This window comes from Falco cherrug, chromosome 1 (assembly GCF_023634085.1).
Source record: "Falco cherrug isolate bFalChe1 chromosome 1, bFalChe1.pri, whole genome shotgun sequence".
NCBI classification, from domain to species: domain Eukaryota; kingdom Metazoa; phylum Chordata; class Aves; order Falconiformes; family Falconidae; genus Falco; species Falco cherrug.
Genome location: NC_073697.1, coordinates 97,195,630 through 97,216,811, shown reverse-complemented (window position 1 = coordinate 97,216,811; position 21,182 = coordinate 97,195,630). Strand labels below are relative to the sequence as shown.

General features: G+C 41.3%; 3 protein-coding genes across 4 annotated transcripts; 1 reads left to right on the top strand and 2 right to left on the bottom strand.

The window, feature by feature from the left end:
• Window positions 1–31: 31 nt before the first annotated feature.
• On the bottom strand, window positions 32–10,755 carry TCTN2 (tectonic family member 2). The gene is made up of 18 exons (XM_055710701.1): window positions 10,584–10,755; window positions 9,709–9,822; window positions 9,324–9,397; window positions 8,379–8,574; window positions 8,045–8,145; window positions 7,592–7,788; window positions 7,234–7,357; window positions 6,413–6,548; window positions 5,655–5,720; window positions 4,689–4,817; window positions 4,334–4,411; window positions 3,923–4,003; window positions 3,489–3,600; window positions 2,995–3,098; window positions 2,466–2,622; window positions 1,678–1,803; window positions 1,103–1,191; window positions 32–267 (listed from the first exon to the last, which is right to left on the bottom strand). The coding sequence occupies exons 1-18, from the start codon at window positions 10,723–10,725 to the stop codon at window positions 152–154; spliced, it is 2,142 nt and encodes a 713-aa protein (XP_055566676.1). The 5' UTR covers window positions 10,726–10,755; the 3' UTR covers window positions 32–151.
• Window positions 10,756–10,866: 111 nt separating this feature from the next.
• GTF2H3 (general transcription factor IIH subunit 3) lies at window positions 10,867–16,603 on the bottom strand. 2 transcript variants are annotated; one of them, XM_055710720.1, is made up of 13 exons: window positions 16,544–16,603; window positions 16,002–16,081; window positions 15,559–15,668; window positions 14,795–14,958; window positions 14,472–14,537; window positions 14,205–14,234; window positions 13,357–13,385; window positions 13,197–13,271; window positions 12,881–12,934; window positions 12,589–12,657; window positions 12,325–12,460; window positions 12,206–12,242; window positions 10,867–12,108 (listed from the first exon to the last, which is right to left on the bottom strand). In XM_055710720.1, exons 1-13 carry the CDS (start codon window positions 16,551–16,553, stop codon window positions 12,039–12,041), a joined length of 930 nt encoding a protein of 309 aa, XP_055566695.1. In that variant the 5' UTR covers window positions 16,554–16,603; the 3' UTR covers window positions 10,867–12,038. The 2 variants fall into 2 exon arrangements, with proteins under 2 accessions (XP_055566695.1, XP_055566701.1); XM_055710726.1 differs by having other exon boundaries at window positions 15,559–15,665.
• Window positions 16,589–21,162, top strand: EIF2B1 (eukaryotic translation initiation factor 2B subunit alpha). Its single transcript, XM_055710738.1, has 9 exons — window positions 16,589–16,691; window positions 16,762–16,863; window positions 16,983–17,119; window positions 17,199–17,315; window positions 17,785–17,897; window positions 18,791–18,859; window positions 19,875–19,950; window positions 20,148–20,273; window positions 20,725–21,162. Exons 1-9 carry the CDS (start codon window positions 16,679–16,681, stop codon window positions 20,878–20,880), a joined length of 909 nt encoding a protein of 302 aa, XP_055566713.1. The 5' UTR covers window positions 16,589–16,678; the 3' UTR covers window positions 20,881–21,162.
• Window positions 21,163–21,182: the final 20 nt, after the last annotated feature.

The following is a 21,182-nucleotide window of genomic DNA, read 5'->3' as shown; positions in this document are numbered from 1 at the left end:
CTTGTTTTAAATAACACAACTATTTTCCATATACCGTAAAAGCATTCATTTTATGTATTCAAATGTCTGTATAAATCTCTACAAAATCCGTAAATTTTACCCCAAAGTACTTGAAATATTAACAAAAGTGGTTCTCTTTACATCAACATTTTTAAACCAAGGAACTATTCCATAATTTAGAAAACCAAGGGTTACTCATAATTGCTGCAAGTAAAACAAGAAATGCCAATGACAGGCCTTTAGCAAGACACTGGGAATATGGTTCTCCTGCAAAAAAAAAGAAAAGGGGAAAAAAGTATAAGCATATGAGAGCTCAATTTTAGTTTAGACAACAACTTAAAAGATACAGATTAAAGCATATACATAACCTGAACAAAATAATGCAGTACAAAGCAAGGAAGTAAGATGCTTCATACTTATAATAAAACTTCCTGCTTTCTGTAACTTTAGTGCCTGAAGCTGTGCAGGTAATAAACAACAGATAGTTGCCTCTGTCCGTACAGCTACCAGAACAGAGTCCAGGTGCCTTGATGCCCTTTAAAATGCCAGACATTTGATCTACAGAGTCTCCCATGAAACATATTCCACCACAGTTTTACACAGAGAAAATTTAAAAATTAACTGGTTTACCAATATGGCAATTTTTTACTGGAACTCGTGGGCTGACTGAAAACCCACCTACTGGCAAAGTGAGAAACTCTCCTTCCACCCTTCAAGGGCAATGACACACTGACAATGCAACAATTACAGTAAGAAGTGGAAACAGAATGGTGTCATCAAGCAATACATTCTCCTTTTCCTTAGAAAGCTTACCTGACTCCAAACTCCACAGGGGAGTGAAAATGAACCTCTGCCAAACAGATACAAAATTTCAAGCTTATCCAGAAAGCACTCCTGGGAATTATTTTTTCCACTAGTCTAACTAAGAAATTAATGCATTCTCAAGGAAAAAATTAAACGGACTTTCTGGACCATGTTTTCTAAAAAAGAGATTTTAATTCTCTACTACAAAGCATTCTTTTGGACTAAACTCTACACATCTAATTATGTTTCAAAGAAATATGACCACTTCAGGGCATTCCACACTGCTTATTATTTTTACCTGTGTAAAATCGTGTCAATGGATAAAAAAGTTGTGGCCAGCAGACATCATTTCGATTGCAGTCAAATTCTGTATAATTATGCTGAAATCTGGGGGGGGGACACACAAACCAAGAAAACAGCTTTATTGACTACAGTAACATAACACCAGCACAAGGGGAAAAAAACTGAGCAAAAATGTGTCCAGGTTACAGGAAAAAGAACAAAACTAAACCACATGCTTCTTGGTACTCAGTTTTTTCTCCAATAAAAACAGGAGCCCCGCCTCTACTCCATTTCTGTCAGTTTTTGTCATTTTGTGATGAACATTTTCAGACCACGGATAATTTGGGAGCCTCACTCAGGTACACAACACAGAAGCTTATCTGCTAAAACAAAATGATGGCTTTGCAGGGTAATTTACTTCATGTTCCTCATGTTACTGGGGAATATTGTTGCTAACAGAATTGTTATTCAATAAATCTTTCCACCAGGCCTTCTTGCTCCGTACTCCACCAAAGCAACCTTTTGATCAGTACTACTCACATTACATCTACTTAACATAATGTGAAGTATCAGTGTTTTTACAAAAATTACCTTGTCACTGGAATGGGTGGCTGAGCTGGCACTTTAAGAAACTGAACAGAAGCAGTGATGGGAAGAAAGCTGATGCTGTTTTCACAGATAAGCCCGCACTGGAATTGCCATATGACTGTTGAGTAACTGTTAAGAATATACGTAACTATTACTTGAGGGCTGTAAATGGAAATTTGGAGCCTAAACATAACCATGAAAGGACAAAATATACTGAATTTAGGAGGAGGCTGATGATCTCTGGATTTTCAACACTTATATGGGGGAGAACTTGCAAAGCCTGTAAATGAGGTAAAATGGAACAGAATCCCATTTCTTTGACTGGGATTGACTTGGGGAAAGGGAGGGAGAAAGTGTTTGCAAAATGACAATTCCCTGTTTCAGGGAAGAATAAAGCATTTACCAGAGCTCTCAAGAAGAGCTCTAGATTGAGGTAAGCCAAACACAGGACAATGTTGTTGCTTCCCTTCCACCACGTGACGATAAATTAAAACATTCTTCTGATGGAATGCTCTGCGTATGCCTACTACCATAGATTTTATTTAGTGTTTTAGGGAAGTCGAAAGATTACCTACTTTTAATCATTACATTTTTTAAATTATTTTAATTTCAGAGGGAGAAAGGCTAAGATGGCTGTGATCAAAGGAACTTGGGTTGCACAAATAAAAGGCATGTAAAATCAGAAATAACAAAATAACATGTTTGTTCGTAAAACTTAATCTGGATATGTTAAGTAAACAAGTCTCAAAAGGAAACATTTGCCAGATAGCCAGAGACACAACTCTCTCTACCTGATCTGCACAGCAAGAATCTCTTGCTGGGGAATCCCTTGTACTGCCCCCACATCAGCAAAGATTATGCGAATATTCAGATTTGCAGGAATATCTGGACAAATGCCTTTTAAGTGTCCAGTGCTCATGTTGGTATCAGAATTAAATGGATCAAGACCTATGGAAGAGAACAGAGTTATTTAAATGGAAATATTATGGAAAACATTATATTATTGTCATAATCCAGTGAAATACTGGTAACTGTCACACAGGGGAAAAAAATGTTTTCTCTATATAAAATACACATAAAGGAGTACTTTATCAGCAGAGAACTAAAATACCAAGTCATATGTGTACAGGCTGACAGTAAAATACAGTAGTGCAGTATTCATATACATATTAAGATATATACGTGTGTGTACACATATGGGTGGATGGATCCAGACACACAGATCTTCAGGCATTTGAAAATACATTTTGGTTTTATCTTGAAATGCTCTATTCATCGTATGGGCATATTTAGACTATAAACAACACAAACCTCACTTACGTATAATTTCCACCCAGTCATTTAGATTACTGTAACTTGAATTGTCCCTCCTTCCAATGTGAGTAGCTTGTATTAATGAATTCAATTTCTCAGTCACATTTCCTCTGCAACATAACAATGTAAGATCACACAAAAAGTAAATCTGTACTGTCTGCCACTCTGGGTTGCAATATTATTACATCATAAGGTCAGTTTCCTCTGAAAGTTATCACTCAACAAAACCAAACTCGCACTATTGAGTTATCTGTTGAAGGGAAGAAATGGCAAAGCATTCCAGGCCAACATAATCCTCATGTGAATACAGGGAGATCCAAGTGAAACCATTCTTATAATTTCCCTTTTAAAAAAATGCGAGACTTATCAACCACAGAAAGCTGAAATGCATACAGGCATTTAAAAACAGCGTAACATTGCTGAGAGTAAGCACTTGTAGGCATCATGTAACAAGCAACAAGAAGGATGCAGGGAAAAACAAGTCAACATACGTAGCTCACCTTAAAAGGCTGCAATCTTCATTAATACCAACTTCTAGAATGCACCCGGAGAATGAATCGAGTCCAAATAAAACTGGTGTATAAGTTGCCGATGTACATAAACTTCTGCCAACTACACAATGAAAACATCTTACTTGAACTTTCCTATATCAACCTTTCAATCCCCAGCTTTCAATTTTGTGCCAAAATGTTAAACATTAGAATGCAAAAACCAAGTGTTATAATGTAAAAACAGACACAAGCCTATTCAACTTAAATTTTCCAAGAAAGCATTAGGGGTAGACTTACTGAAGTTTGAACAAAGGCTAGGGAATAGTCTAGAAAAGCAAAATCTGGCAGAGATTCTTAGCTAAAATATGTAAACAAACAAACAAATGAAACCCCAACATTTTAGCATTAACTACAGTTGAAGTTGCAACCTCACAAGCCAGTACCTGGCTGCCAAATGTTTAGGCTTCCAAAAGTATCAGAAGCATTCATATTTGCAGCTCTCACTGGTTTTCCAACTTGATAACCTAAACATAGAAGGGTAAATTGTGAACACTGTGCAAGAATCTGTAAGCATTAGCATTGTTTTCGTAATAAATGCCATCAATCTTGAAGTAAATGAACAGACATTTCCATTACCATAGGAATACCCTCACTTTAAATAATCAATATCTGTACAACAAAAGCCTAAGAACCAATTGCTGCTGTTATAACTGGCAGTGCATTAAGACAGGAAGGTGGGGGCCGGCAACAAAAAGAACTATGAAAGAGATATAAAACATAGTCACTGATAATAATCTGTGCAGTACAAAATTTTTTTCTTTTCATTTTTAAGAGGCACAATGAAGTATTCATACCTGGATTCTCAAACTGTTCTGCTGCATTAGTACCCTTTACACTTAGAAATTTGACTGTGAATCTCTGTGTCAGTGTTTCTGGTAAAAGAAAACAATACAACTTTACTTTAAATAAGTAAATTAGCATAAAGTATGCTGTAAATTAACAAAAAGTATTCTCTATGTAGGATACAATCTTCCATCCTTTGTAAGTAACAGAAGATTCAAAATAATATTAAATTAATGGAAAGCAGCCCCAAAAATTTTCTTTCCAGAGTCCAGGGGAAATTCTTTTTAAATAAGAAATTCTATCATAGAATTTCCATGCTGAAGAAAAACAAATAAATCAAAAATCATAGAAGAAATTTCATTATACCTCCATCACATAAAATTCCAAGGAAGACTGTGACATTTACTTGTTCTATGTTCTCATCTTTCCAAATGAACATATAATGCTCTGCAAAAGTTACGTTTTGACACAGAACCTCAGCATTATGACGGCTTTCTGGCAGAAGAAGAAGACAAAAAAGGCTATAATGAAAAGCACCGCTGACTTGAAAGTTACATTACTGTAGCTGAAAAAGAACTCATTGAAAATCTCTGGCAAAATTCTGGAAATTGTCACATTGATCTTTTTGAGAATTTTATTTTACTGTTTACATCCTATCTCATTAAGACAGCGCAACAGTATAGTTGGTCCCTTAGCTTATTAATATTTTAACATCAACAGTGCCATGTCCCTTTGCAGCTAAACCTCAACAGAAAAACACAGCACTGCACTTTTCATCACCAGTTGATGCACATCTCTGGACTCAGGATTCCCTCTGCTTTCATCTCATCCCTTCCAGGGAGCCATCACTGCCCAGAAAAACACATTAGCTAGTATTACTTTCTTTTGTGCTGCATTATCTTCCCACTGACTGGGAACCACTGTTCTGCATCAAGTAACTGCTTCATTGGCTGAGAAAGACCCTTAAAAAGCCACGAGAGCTTAAAAAACAGAGACATACACATATGCCTACATTCTGTCCCTCCCACTTCCACGCTCATCCTGGAGAATTTTTAAAGCATTCTTTGTATCTGTATTTTTATTATTGTTTTTTCTTCTCAAAAGCTGCTTGTAATGTAAGCTAAGGGACCCAGTTTCTCGACCAACTTTAAATGAAGTTGGGGTCATTTAATTACTTTCTGCTTTGTAGTAAGCCAATTTACTTTTTGAGTATTAGATAACATACAAGATCCCTCCTCAGAATTATAGCAGGTACACATTTGAGGCATCAAAATAACCTACTTACAGTCCAGGTTAGGTAAGAAATATATTTATTAAGTGGAAGAGACATACCACTTTCAGTGATGAATTTGCTCATGTCAGTGATGGTCCTATAGGTGACATTTTGTTGGATGAAGTCTGAGAATGAAAAACAAACACTGCAGTAATCCTGAATAAGAGAGACAGACATACTGTTTTCACATCCAAGGTATAATCCCTGTTGTTATGAAAATTGAGTAGGAAATTATTTAGAAAATTAATTTTGGTAAAGGACCAAACCGTTTATGTATTTTGAAAGCATAGCTAGTTACCTCTGGGTCTTACAACAGTAATATAGATGAGCAAAATTAAACAATTACAGAGCGTAAAATAAATTATCTTCATGCTAGTAATCATATTATCTCAAACTCCAGAATGACACTTCATAAGTATATGCTTTTGTAATGCAGAAAGTAACCACTTCTCACTAATTTTAAAATGATGATACTGCACCCTTTTGACAGAAAAAGGGTTCTGCACCAGTCTGAAAACAGTGGGAGAGATGCTCTCCTGTCATGTGTAGCCACAACCAGTGTGAGCCACCAGAAACAGATAAATGGGAAACAAAGGCAAATCCCACTATTTCTTACATCCTAAATCTTTGGAAATAGTGGGACACATGCTGGAAGGTCATCAGAAATAGGAATAGCACACCCCCAAATGCTGAACTACAGCCACCATATAACAAAGGTATTACACATAGCCTCTATGTCAACAGCCCCCAAGTTCATTCTGTTCTAGCAGCTCTGAGAAACATAAACCACGTTGCTGTTCAGGTTTGTGCAGCATACCTCCAATACCACTGTTTATCCTCACGTCATGGGGCAGTCCTTCCTTGTAAGAGGCCAGATCGGTAAGGCATCTGACATCAAAGTTCTGGAGATAGGCTACAGGGGCATTTCCAACACACTGTCCAGCCATGGACCGCTGCAGGGGTTCAACAGAAATAAGTGTTTCAGACCCTCCTCTAGCCCCTTGCTTTTTATTTGAAGACCGTTAGCGAAACGCTACAAGTGTGTACTACAGCCATGTATGACACTTTCACAAACAAGCAAGCTGATGTTATGAGAATACCTCAATCTGTAGCAAAAGAGAGGTTAAAATTTAAAAAGCACAGCTTTAAAAGTAGTTTCACTGTACAGTATGGCTTCATCCTGATTTGTCAAAATAATTATAAATAACAAGTCTCTCTAAAATGCAAAAGGAACTTGAAAAAAGTACAACTAGATGACTAAGATTCAAAGGGAAAACCAACTACAGCGCTCAGTAATGCAGCAGGTAAGCCAAAAAAATACTGAAATACAGTAAGTCGATCTATTAACTTGGATGCCAAGCTTGCTTTTACCTCTTGAAATAATTAAGACATTACCATTTGGGGGGATGGGCAGGGGATCAGGAAGGATAATGATTGACATTACATTTTTATGATTTTAACAATGATTTTGTGCTAGCCTTTTTATTTGTGTGTGCGTGTGTGTGTTTGAAAAATATATTCCACCACTTCACAACAGCAAGTTGCAGAATTTGATTACAAAGCCATAAGGAGTGTGATACACAGAGAGTATCAAACAAACCAAGAGGCACCAAAAGCTCATAAACACAAAGTGATTACCTGGGGAACAGTAAAATACTCATTTTCTTCTGTCATAATTGGATCTCCTTGTCTGTAACCAGTGAAAAGTTTCACAGAAGAAGTTTGTAATGGGATCTTAAATGAAGGAACTTTGGGTGTAGAACTGCAAACAAGTTTAAAAATAAAACAGTTCTTTACTCTCTACCTCACACAAATAATTATACATTTGCTTTATGTCCCATGTTCTCATATAGTTCCAATGACAATTCTCCATTTACATTTAAAGTTCACACCCTAAAATTCAAATTTCAAAATAACTTTCATTATAAAAACAGGTCACATTTTTGGCAGCATGCTTAATGTATGCATTGAGAAAATAAATTTTCATTAGACTTACATAGACCCATGATAAAAGTACCCAAGAAACGGTGTATTGTTAAGAGAAGACTGTACACAAAGGAAGGGAAACCAGTCCGGGGTGTATTCCATTGACTGAGAAGAGCACAGCTGATCAAAAGGTGGGTTTACATCCCCACCAAACACTCCAGTGAAACACGATTCATTGAATAACTGCTTCAAGTCCGGTGTACATTCCTGAAAGGGAAAAGAATGGTCACTTTTTAGTACAGTAATTGCATTACTACAGGCACTATAGCCATACTTAACCGGTAAATCAAACTAATTTTGTAGAGATAGGTCATACTTACTATTAGAAATACTGGAAAATCCAAACAAGCCCTCTAGTCCCATCTAGTCTGAAGCATTCACTACCTCTCTCTTCCCCCCAGACAACAGAAAGAGCCTAGAAATTTTGAAAACACTTAATCAAAGTTTAATACGAAATAAGTACCGGATCACAGCAACAACGAACGTCACAAGCTCCAGCTGTCAAGTCACAGGGACAAGAGCCCAAGGGCTGAAACACCTGGTTTGGGATGATAGTTGCATTTTCTGTAAAAGAATTTAAAAAAAAAGACCAAATCAGATGAAATGGACTGCAATCCAAATAAAGAGACCATGCACATTGCAATTTATTCCGACTGTGCACAAACCTTTTGTTCAATTCCATCAATGATTATTCAGTATCTCTTATTGCTGCCCAAATCCAATTTTTATTTTTTCATATCTAGAGGAAAAAGAAGAGCCAAAATGCCATTTCTTCTTTAGTGTATCTAAACACTTACCTGACACATTTCCTGTAAAGGAAGAGTTGGCATATATTTCAGCTTGAATCAGGAGACGTGCCAACATCACTGAATCACGACAAGCTAAAATCTGGAGCGTTTCAACCACACAGAGAGGTGTTGTGCAGCAGTCAGTGGCATTCGGCAAACACAACTGCAGATTTCTCCTCAAGCTTACAGTCACTTTGGAAGCATTCTGAAAAAATGCAAAACACAGTTTGACAGCTTGTATTAAATTACTCTTATTTATACCACCCATCAGCTTCTGAAAAAGAAGTTTCAGTACCACTGTGTTTCGTCAGCACTACAACACAATTATATTCTTCCTATATAAAACCAGAAGTTTCTTGAGAATGGAATGGCAAAGGGTCTGCTACTGCGATACACAAATACAGTGAGGATATGAACTGTACACAGAACTTTTTAAGGCATGCACACAGATTAAGTTACCTCAGAAAGCACATGCACAATTCCGAAGAAAAAACCAAATATTGGAAAGTGAATTTCAGTTTTTTCAGCTACCTTCTGTTGAAAACTGGAATGACTGCAGACTTGATAAACCCCCCAAGGAATTATGTACAACATAACACTGAAGGCAAGTGTAATAAATATAGATGTTCTAGAACTCATGCTGTATAAAACCACTACTCTTTTTATTTCTATTAGCTTTTTTCAGCAGATCTGAAACAGTCTCAAATGTTACAGCCAGCCAGGAAATCCAGGCAGTTCTGGGGGAGGAGGAGGAGAAGGAACCAGTGTCAAAGCTGCACCCTAGCCAACGCCAGCAAGGGCATCCACACGAAGGGTTATGTCAAGGAAAAAAGGCAAGGGCAAAACATCAAACTAGGTTGTTAGTACATTAATGTTTTGCTAGTATTTCATTAGCCCTCAATATATGACAGTTCAATCCTTCCCATTTTAGGGAAGGATCAGTATTTTACATACCATACCAGGTGTTACATTCAAATTCCAATCACCAGCTCTTTTACTTCCACTGCAATTTGCAAGTTGCAATCTTCCTATATCAAAATAAAAATGTAAGAAGTATTCTGCTGTCATTTAGAGAAGGCTGGAAAGTAAGAAGTACATTTAAATTCCTCTTGGGCCTTCAAGTTGGCACACCCTCAGGCCCAGCCGATGAGGGAACAGAGGACTAAGGGTTTAATCAGCAGAAGTCCTTTGGAGCTGCTGCTTCAGTAACTATTAAAGCACTAAATGAAGTGCATTGCCATTTCTCCAGTAATTTTAGTGTCCAAAAATATTATTAATTTAAATATATTTATTTACATATTATTGGGGGGGGCGGGGAGGAGAAGTGAAGTGTTCTTACCTGTCTCTTCATCTACAGGGCTTAAAATTATAGAAAAATTAACTCCTGAAGAACTTCCAAGAAAAAACAAACTGACACTGGGCCCTGACATATGGATAAATGAAGGCTGAAAGACTGAAAAAGAAGAAAAAAATGAGAGAGAGAAACAAGTCTTTATGCACAGTAACTGAAAAAGGTAACATCTGTAAGACATATTTAAGTCTTACACTTGGGCTAGACTCCTATACTTTAAATTCTCTCAAATAATACAAAAATACCTAGTGATGCCTAGTATTGTATTTATGTTCTAGCAAAGTGCTAGAGCAGTGGGACCATCGCTGCTTTCTATAGTGGAGGTTTACATTTGCCAAGTAAGAATGCAGCAGAGTAACACGAAGGCAGGCGGCTGCAGCATGTCCCGGCCCATGCAGGCTACGCAACCCCGTATTTAGCAATTTTTGCAGACTTCAGTTTTCACTTTTACATTTCTTGCAGCCGTGCATCGGTGTGTACCGCTACCTGCGGTGTGGCCATCGCAGCCCACTGCCCTCCCACGCGGGCAGCTCCCAGTTCAGAGCCCCAGGCCGGGAATGCCACTGGCATTCCCTTGGCAGGCGCCACCCCAGCGGCTAGGTCCAACAGCCGCAGCTGCCCCTCTCCCCTCGGGGCTCCCCCCGCGCAAAGCAATGGCAGCCAGCTCCAGGCCCTGCACCTTCGGGTCAGGGCAGGGCAGCGGAGGTCCCCGACCTCCCAGCTCCCCAGGGCATCCCCTCACGTCCCGCCGCAGGCCGGCCCCCCCTCCCCGCGCCGCCGGCCGCCATTTCGGCCCTTCCCTCAGCGCCTCGCCCACCCGCCGGCCGCCAATTCACCGCGGTCCCCAGCCGCCCTCCACCCACCGGGGTCCCAAGCCCGCTGCCCGGGACATAGTGCCGCCAGCAGCAGCAGCACCAGCGCCCCGAGCAAAGCAGCCGCCATGGTGCCTATGGTGGGCCGCGCCCCGGGGCCGGCTGCCTCCCGGCCGCCATCTTGCAGCGCCATGGCAGCGCCATGGCAACGGGGAGGGCGGGCTCCGCCATGACGGCCCGCCCCGCCTCACGGCCCCTCAGGCGCTCACCCCGCGCTTCCGCACGCGCAGTGACATTCCACCACAAGCGCTATTACAGCGATATCCAAACACACTTGAAAAAGCGCAGGTTTTATTACAAATGTTTTATACAAAGTAAATTACAAATACAGCTTTCCACCAGAGCGGCTCCGGGCCATGGGACAGGCCCTGCGGCTGGTACCACACCAAGCCCCAGCACAAGGGCCAAGGCCTGACAAACTGATGTACGCACATCTTGAAGGGAAAAATTAAATCTTTTGCTATGTAGGAAACAACTAAGCTCTTTGCTCCTTTCAGGAGAACATCAGTTATTAACAACGGGTTAAAACACCAAACTATACAGGTACTTCTTACAAGGGGAAGATGTTTGTTTAGACAAAAGGCATGTGGAGAAGCACACTGCTTGTTCTGCCATAAAAAACACCAATCTGAAAGCCTTCAGTTTTACTCCTCAAATGCCAGGCATAAAAATACATTCTAAAAAACCCCCGTGCCTGCTGTCATATTACACATAATTACATTTTTTTGTTTTCCAGTTTCAAAATATAACCTTAAAAGACTAACCAGCTAGTCTCCACTTACTGAAGTTATTTTAAACACACAGGGGGCTTTTTATTTGTGAATGAAGAGATATCCAATTGAGAAAGAAATACCACAAAGACAGTCATAGGAATACGAATACATGTGAGTACACACACAGGCCAATTAGCATCTTTTTTAAAATAAAAAAGGTGGGTTCTAAGCTACGTTGGCTCATTTATTTTGAAACAGATGGTGTTTCAGTCCAAAACTTGCTAGCAAAAGCTAGAAAGAAGTTGAAGTCCCTGAATAACATAGTGCTAAGGTTCAGATCCTACACACTAGAAATGGTCATTCTTACCTTTACAGCAACATACAAAAAGAATCAGAGCTTTCTTGTCTTTGAAAATAACTTCACAGCCTGAAACTTTGCAGTGGCCAGAATACCTCCTACTTCACAGCGAGAGTCTCAACAGGCTGTAACTTCTGGTTGCTCTCACAATTACCAATTAGTATTAAAACCAGCGCAGGTTACATGGTAACACAGTGACTTGTTACTTAAAGGGCTGTGTAAAAGACATAGGACCCAAATATTTATCCCTTAAGAAACAAGTAATAACGCTGCATACAATTCTCTTTCATCCAATAAAAAATGCCATCAATTTCTCAAGTAGGTTCCATTTCATGGAATTACTGGAGGAGGTAATGCTGTATTTATATCAAGTTGTTACACAGCTAACTTTAATTTCTTCTTCTTAGCTTTCATGACAGGTGGCAATGATATTTTGAAAGCAGTTCTAAAATAATGTAAAAAAAAAAAAAAAAAAAAAGAACTGTCAGATACATTGAACATATTTCCACACCCACCCTTTAAACAAAAGAAGAAACACTTACTCGCATGTGCTACAAATAGGACTGAAGTTGCAGAATACTGGAAAATAAAAGAATTTGCTTTCACTAAAACAGTGCATTTGAATGTAAGAAATCAGACTCTTAAATATTTATAAACTTACTTGACAAGCACACAGAACACACGTAACCAATTTCAATGAGATTTCGATGACAGAAGCAAGCAGCTCTATAGTCCACATGAACAGGAGGTGGAAGGACAAGCTGTGATCTTTGCTCTTGATCAGGGAGGAATACCCACTGCGTGAACAGAAAAAACATATTTTGCAAATTGGGATGGCACTGCTATATTACCTTGTCAATGAAGTCAGTAAGATTTCATGCCTGACACAGGAAAAAACACTGAAGTGTTTTCTTAAAGGACTTACCAACAAATACTGCAGAAGAGACGGCATGTGGGGCACTTTCAAATATATGCCACCCGTAATGTCACAAGCCTGGAAAGCAGAAAGCATGACCAGATTATTATGTTTTACGAGTTTAACAGGATATTTAAAATAACCACATACTGCACAAGGCCTGCATGTTGGAATGCCAGATCCACTGAACGTATTTCCTCACCCACTCTTGAAACAAAGGAAAGAAGAAAGCTTAAGGACATATCAAACTAGCTAGCATCAAGCATCTACATAACAGCAAATAAGAACAGGAAGTCTGTACCTGTTGTAGAAGACCTGAATCAGAGTCCAAAACACAGGCATCAATCAAAATACTCTGCAAGAAGAGAGATTAAATGCATGAAAAGCAAATCAGCTAGGACCAATGTAGCCTCATTAGAGTTACTGTCATGACCTGTTTCCACTATAAATAATGGCACTCCATATATAAATGCACATTCTTTTACAGGTGCAGGATCACCACAGCCTTAGGGAAGTTCTTTCACTTGATCAGAACATAAACATAAGAGAAATTAACAATTTTATCACCTTTGCACATTAATAAAAGATAATATATATTAAAAGATTGCCAGCTTTACCTGTTTCTGCGCTGCAAAGATCACATTCATGAAATTCATATACTGCAACGCACTGTCTTCTGCTGCTTTTATAACCTAAATAAAACAATTCAAATTTGTTAGCCTACATACTATCACCAGATTTCAAGACTAAAAGAAAACTGGCAGCAAAAGTTCTTACCAAAATCCTTGATTTCATTTCTTGATTGGCTAAGTATTAAAAAGAAAAAGAAATGCATAAGCACACTGTTTCTATCACCTGTAGTCTGCCCCTTTTAATTCTGTAGCATCTAACATCTCAGATATCTAACATCCAAGAGGTTAGATCTAACGTCTCCATTAAAATATCTATATTGAACTGTTTTACAGTCCCAGTGACAAGTATCTGTGATGAATTCAGACTTTTTATGAAAGTAGCCCCATGTCACTTATTGTCCAAAAGCAATTAGATGTTGATCAGAAAATAAATGTTCAAAGACGCTCATTACCAACTCACTGGTTGAAACACGTATCTCAAGTTATACAGTATTTCTCATTGATTTAAGTAATCTGAATCGCATAGCTGATTCTAGTCCAGTCTGCTGCTTGCAAAAATATTTGCACAAATAGCACTTTTCCCTATTACAGAAGTGCCAAGAGGAAGACCAAAATGGAGTAAAAAAATTCAACTATCATCACAGGTCTGCAAGTGGTTCCTTTGGAATAATATTTGTGCATTTTGTGACTTTCAAAAAATCCTTCTCAACTTCCTAAGCAGGTGCCAGTTTCGGTTTTACTTGTATGCAACAGAAAATCAGAATAAGAATGTGGACTAATGATCAAGTCCTTTACTTCTAGTTGTCACCCAGACCTCAATTAAACTGGGCAACTTCAAACGATCAGGATAAACCTGTACCTATTATTGCCAATTTTGGAAATGATGGTGTGTAAAAACATATGCATATTTGTTTGTATGGACCTATGCATGTATATCTGTTATTCTGATTCAAATGTTTATGGAAGTATTTGAAACAGGAGAAGAGGCATTACCTTTTACCTCTTTGTTCATCTTGTTGATATCTACATTAGCTGACATTAAGGAATCTACATTCTGTTCTTGGAAATAACACCAGTATCCACACCACTTATCCATCACCTTAGCCAACACACATTTTAATAAGCGTGACCCACAGTTATGAGGCAAACATTTCAGTTTTGAGTATTATTACAATATTAATTAAATTTTACTATTCTTGTTCTGTAAGAAACAGTCTCAAAAACACAAAGGCTTTGAAGATTCTGCAATCAAAAGGATACAACAAAGTGCTTTAGCAAGTGAACCTGCTAACAGAGTTTCTGTCTGCTGGCCCCTCATGTTGTCAGCTGCGACACAAGAAAAGTTGCAAAAGTCACTGTTACGTATAAAACCAGTTGCTGAACTTGACCATACCAAATACTACAAGATTTATCCTTGGCAAATAGTATTAATGCAGAGGCCTGAAGTGTCAAGCATAATAAACTCTTCTACCTCAAACCTATTAAAATTCACATGATCAAAATAAAGGAAATTCCTACAACTCCTTGAGAGTCCAAGTGTTTTTCAATTCTGCATATTAAGCCTACAATTTTCTTTTACTTACTTTTTGTCATGAGGTCTTTAATCTCTTCTGCAATTGCATCATTTATTGCTGTTAACAATTCATATTTTCCATCCTTGCTGCCAGAGCAATTCGATTCCATGGCACTACCACCATCTCCAAAGACATCTGAACAAGCCCAGCGCTTCCCAGGGTACAAGAAACGGCTGAAACAGAGGAAAACCAAAGTATTCATGTTTTGTCTTTAACCTGGTAAGAAAAAAATGCCATAAACTAAACTAGACAGCAATACTCTGAAGTATAAGTCCAAATAATTTTAATACTTCAGACATTAAAGAGACTACATAAGGCAGGCAATCGACAAACTGAGAATGGAGTAAAACTCATATTCACCTCCCTCCTTTCAACACATCACTGAAAAGAACTGGCAAGTAGATACCACACCTGCACTCAGCCCTGAGACTCATGAATATCTGAGGGGAAAATATCCACTAAACAGCAAACTTCTGCCACTTGTGTTGGCCTGCTCGCCACATCTCCCATCCTCCCTCGCCCTATTTCTGTATATTTTTAAATAAAAGTCTGTCTAAACTCCCCTTCTGTCCTATAACCCTTTTATTGCTTTATGCAAGGCACTAAGGCAGATTATTTCTTTCCTGTACTGCTTCAGTTATTTTTTTTAAAGCCTGATATATTATTCACTTTAAACCTGGTTTCAATTACAAATTTCAATCTAATAAGAAAATCAGTGGACAGATATTGGAAAGCGCACTTTAAACCTTTACGCCGTTAAGAAGCAGCCATACCTTTCTTGTGTGTGACTTGCTATTACAGCAAGCCTGTTGGTGCGATTCATAAATAAGTGTGAATTTCCCAGTACCATCACTGCATCGATGCATTTCGATAGGGTGAACTGCTGAAAAAAAGATGAAAGTAGATATAGCACAGTAACATTTGCAGTTAAGTAATTTAGAACAAGTCTCTCAAATAACTGCGGTTAAAAGAACTTGAAGATGCAGAAAGAGTTTCCATGCTTCATAGGGAGCATCTAGGAAAAAAAAGCTTTGACAAATACAGAGTGCTGGGTAGCTGTTTTAAAAAAGATTATCCTAATATCCATTACATTTTCTTTAGCAGATAACGCGAGCATAATGCAGAAATCAAAGACTAACCCCATCTGTTGCCTACTTAATAACGTTTTTAAAAAAATAACCTCCCGGGGCCACCACCCCCAGCAGGCAGAGCGTACCTCGGCTTCTCCCAGCGCCTTCTGTCCCCACCAGAGGGGGTTGGTGTCAATGACGATGACCAGCAGGCTCAGCTCGTCCTCTGTAAAAGTGACGGGCACCAGGTCACCCCGCTGAGGGGAGCGCCGGCGACCCCGCGCAAAGCGGCCCGGGCCCGGCAGGAGCACGGGGCAGGAGCACGGGGCAGCGGCCGGCCGGGCGCCGCGGAGCCTCGCCAGGGGGCACAGGGCCGCACGGGCGGGCCCGGCGCTCGGCACCGCTGCCGCCTTCTCCAACGGGACCCGGGCACCGCAGCGCCCGCAGCCCGGCCTGCCTGAGGGGCCCCCGGGCCACGGCCCCCCGGCTTGCCCAGGCCCCGCTCCCCTAGGGCCCCGCTCCCCCCGGGCAAGGTCCCCCCGCTTCCCCCGGGGCCAGGTCCCCCCGCTTCCCCCGGGGCCAAGATCCCCCCGGGGCAAGGTCCCCCCGCTCCCCCCGGGGCAAGGTGCCCCCGCTTCTCCGGGCCCCGCTCCCCCCGGGGCAAGGTCCCCCAGACCCGCCGCCTGACCCGCGCTCATCCCGCCGGCCGTCGGGCCCAGCTGCTCCCGGCGCCCGGAGATGACGTCACCGCCCGCCGCCACGTCACCCGCAGGCGCCCCACCGCACGGAGGGTGCCCGGGCAGGCCAGGCGGGCGGTGCGGCCATGAGCACGGACGGTAACGGGGACGGGGGGCGGGGGCGCGGGGCAGCGCCGGGCCCGGCCTGACGCGCCCCGTTGCTTTACAGACCTGATCGAGACCTTCCGGGCGCAGCTGAGGGACGACCCCGACGTCGCCTCGGCCGTGGCCGCCATCCGCGCCCTGCTGGGCTTCCTCAAGCAGGACCGAGGTGGGCCCGGGGCCGCCCCCAGCCCCAGCCCTGGCGGGACGGGGCCCCCGCCGGGTCTCCCCACGGCGAGGCCCATGTCGGTGCGGCCCTGAGCGCGTTCCTCCTCGTCCTCTCCCCAGGGGAGACCATCCAGGGCCTGAGGAGCAGCCTGCTGGCCGCCATCGACACCCTGTCTCGCGTGGACTCCTCGGTGGCCGTCTCCTCCGGCGGGGAGCTCTTCCTCCGCTTCATCAGCCTCACCTCCCTGGAGTACTCGGTAAGGCCGCGGCCCCCTCCCGGCCCCGCTGCCCGCGGGGGGCCCTCCCGCCTCACAGCGCAGCCGCCCCGCTTCCCAGGACTACTCCAAGTGCAAAGAAATCATGATCGAGCGCGGGGAGATCTTCCTGAGGAAAGTGTCGCTCTCGAGGAACAAGATCGCCAAGCTGTGTCACCCCTTCATCAGAGACGGCGCCGTAAGTGGGCTGCAACGGGGCCACCGGGGGCCTTTGCTCTGCTGCTTGCAGGAATGGGCGAACAGGGAAGGGAGCAGAGGGTGTTCGCGGTCACAACGCATCGGCCAGGGGTGGCTTCTGCAGGTGCACAGACCTAAGGTCACCATTGCTTTGCTCTGCCAGGACTCCCCCTTCCCCTCGAGTTTCCATCTAATCCAGCTTTAACGTCTGCTTGTATGAGCTGCTGAGGAGTCACAGCTTCAGGTTTGTGTTTAAAATACTAGATCCTCACCCTCAGCCACATCAGGGCTGGCCATGTAGCATCCCGTTCACAGGGTGGTTTGCCACCCTACAGTTTGCAGAGTACCAGTGACGTGCATCATTATTTAACACTGATGGACAGGTGTGCGAGGTAAAAGCCATGGCAACATTAACAAAAGTAAAGGTTTCCCAAAGCTCAAAGTAATGCCTGATTATTTTGTTTTGACAGCAAATATTGACACATGCCTACTCAAGAGTGGTCCTGAGAGTGTTAGAAGCAGCTGTCGAGTCAAAGAAGCGATTCAGTGTTTATGTTACTGAATCACAGCCGGATCAAGCTGGGTAAGTACTCGTTGGTTTTTATCTTCATTAACAGGGTGTTACAGCTAGCGTCACATCTGTCATCCCTTAAGAAAACCTGCTAGGCTTGTTTGCAGCATTATAAATGGTGACAGTCACTAATACCACGTTATTCTAGACAAGTAAAAAAAAAAAAAAAACAATATTCGTAAGTAATGTCCCATAGTACGTATTCTAATTATCATATTATCTAGATTTTCCTCAAAGGCTTACAAACTTCGTCAGTGCCAGGCCACCCTTGAGAGATGGGTAACAACTGCTTTCTAGTTGTCTGCTTCAAAAGTGGGCTAAAATAATCAGCATTATCCCAGTCAGAGCAGAGTAAACCATTTAGCTCACAATGTTGACTGATGATGCCAGATAAGTACATTACTGATAGCAAGCCTTCCCTCTTGAGAGCATACGTTGTTAAGTGAAGCAGTATATCCTGCATGCTGGAAATGATACATGTTGCTAACAAGTCTTCCACTAGAACCAAGGATGTGCAGTCACCTGAAGTAAGTATGATTTTCCAGCTTTGCTGTAACTTTGAGCAGTGCACCCCACACTTTATGTCTTGTTTCTTACACCCTGTTGATGGAAAAACTGAGACAGTTTAGGTAATCTGTCATCTTAACAATGGTTCACTGACTCATCTTTCTGTAGTTTTAAGTCCTGACTGTGAAGATAAACCGACTTGGCTTTTGTTGAGTTTGTTGTCATCCGTTTCCTTCCATTTCTACACAAGAACTTATTTTCTATTAAAAGGTACATCATAAACCAAAACTACAAGCAAGGGAACACGGGCAGTCATGGGTTTCAGTTGTTTAGACAATATTTTTCTAGCGCTTTCTTTTCTTTAAAGATGTTTAAGCTTCGAGCATTTTTTTTAATAGGCAAAAAATGGCAAAAGCCCTGAGGAAGCTGAACATTCCTGTGACTGTGATTCTGGATGCGGCAGTTGGGTAAGTCTGATCGTTAAATCTGAGTATTTTTCATCACAATTTTATTTTGACAGTCTTATATATGTTTCCTAGAAGCTTGTTCAAACTACAGAGGTTATTACTTGACTTGCTGTAGTCATGAAACAAGCTAAACAAATTACACCTTTAGCTGCACAATTAAGAGAATATGTCTGCTACAAACCAATATGTGATGTTTGCATGTTAGAATGAAAAAAAGGTGTCGGGCTGAAGTGTGGAACTTGGGGATATCTGTAAAAGAGAACTGAGGTGCTACACAAAAAGGTTGCTGTTTTTCTTAGTTTGCAGACTTGTTAACATTTTGGGGTTTCTTAAGGGATTTGCTAAATTACCACTGTTTAGTAGAAGTCCAAAACATAAGAAAAGAAAGAACTGTAATAAATCTGAACCTCAAGTCTTGCAGAAGTGCAAAATGCCAGAGAGAATGCCTCCAAGAGAATACACACCAGGCTGCTTACTGAGGCACTTCTGATCTAGGGAAGATGGTGGCCTGACGGGACAAGTCTGCAAGGCCTGTTTAGCGCATTAAATCTGTTCACATCACTTAGTTGATAGTTTTCTTTTTAGATCTGTATTTTCCATTAACAAAAGACATCCGAGGGATGTGAAAAAAGGGGGGATTTGATGAGGAGCATCCTATGTATTTGGCCAAGGTTATCACAGCACTGTTACGATTCACTGTAGTTAGTATCTTACCACAGCACCCATGTTCCCATCCCCGAGTATCAGTCCTAGTCAGATTCCAGCTTCTTCCAGCATTTACACAATTGCTGAGGTCAGCTGCAGCTGGAGGAGATACTGTTACTTAATATCCCTGCCAGGGAAGCAGATAAAAGCTCGCTCCAGGGACGTGTAACAGCACGTGGACTTACAGAGGTAGATGAAACTAGTTCAGAAAAGTGAAAGACTGATTTACTAATTTCTGTTCTGTTCAGCAAGTGATTTGTCGTATTACCCAGTAAGACTTGGCTTTCCCCACCTCTCCCCCTTTCAACAGCTACATTATGGAGAAAGTGGACCTGGTCTTAGTTGGTGCTGAAGGTGTAGTTGAAAGTGGAGGCATTATTAACAAGGTAAGAGGTAGGGGGTTTTTTATTACATCATTGTGTAAACTCTAGGCTTTTCAAGTTTCTTTGAAGAATTCATGGCTTTCTGAAAAATCTTTTCTATTTGGACATTATCCATTAAGCATCTATTTATTGTTGGAAACCGGGCAATGTTGATCACGCTAGTACCGGATCTACGTGTTCTTTTCCATCTGTCTCCACAGATTGGCACTAATCAGATTGCTGTGTGCGCCAAAGCTCAGAATAAGCCGTTTTATGTGGTAGCAGAGAGTTTCAAGTTTGTAAGACTTTTCCCTCTAAATCAGCAGGATGTCCCTGATAAATTTAAGGTAAGAGAAATTCAAATTACTTCTTAGCCAGCTGAGATGCACGCTTACATGTCTATGAAATATCTGTCTGAGCATGTCTTCATGTATCTGGCTCTCTCTGCTATAGCTTACTTTACCCAACATGGAGTTACTCCATGTTACAGTCACGTGCCAAACAGCCATGATCTGTCTTAATGCCAACATTTAGTTCCTAAAGCAGTTCCTTTAGGGTGCAGGAACAGCTGAGGGCAAGAAACAGTTAAATCAATACACTTCAGAACTACAAATTGTACTTTATACACAAGATAAAACATCTGAGACCAAGATGGTGCCAGCCTGTGCCTCATTTTTAAGCACTTGATTTCCGTCAGTTTTACCACAAACATCTGCTCAAGGCTGTAGCACCGCTCCTGCCTGAAAGAGGTTTTAACTTGCAGTTGTGTAATAACTAATGATCCCCGTTTCCTTCTAGTATAAAGCAGACACTCTGAAAACAAGTCAGAATCTAACAGAGGAGCATCCCTGGATTGACTACACATCACCATCGCTAATTACACTCCTGTTCACAGACCTCGGTGTGTTAACTCCATCAGCTGTCAGTGATGAACTTATTAAACTCTACCTGTAACAAAAAGAACTCGGTGCACTCTTCTTCAGGGACTGTCACAGTTCCAAGAACTTGGAAGATGATACAAGTTACATGGAGATGGTAAGGAAATGACATTATAAGGATTAATGTAATTATCAGCTGCCTTGAGTTTTCAATGCAAGACATTACCTGTGGATAGACCACTTAAAAAAATATCCAAAAGTTACTACAGCTTCTAAAGGCCTCAAATAAATTATTTTAAAGATGGGTGGAGTATTTTGATATTTAAAAATAAAATACCTTATGGTGTATTCAAACTTATTCCGAGGTATACTGTTACT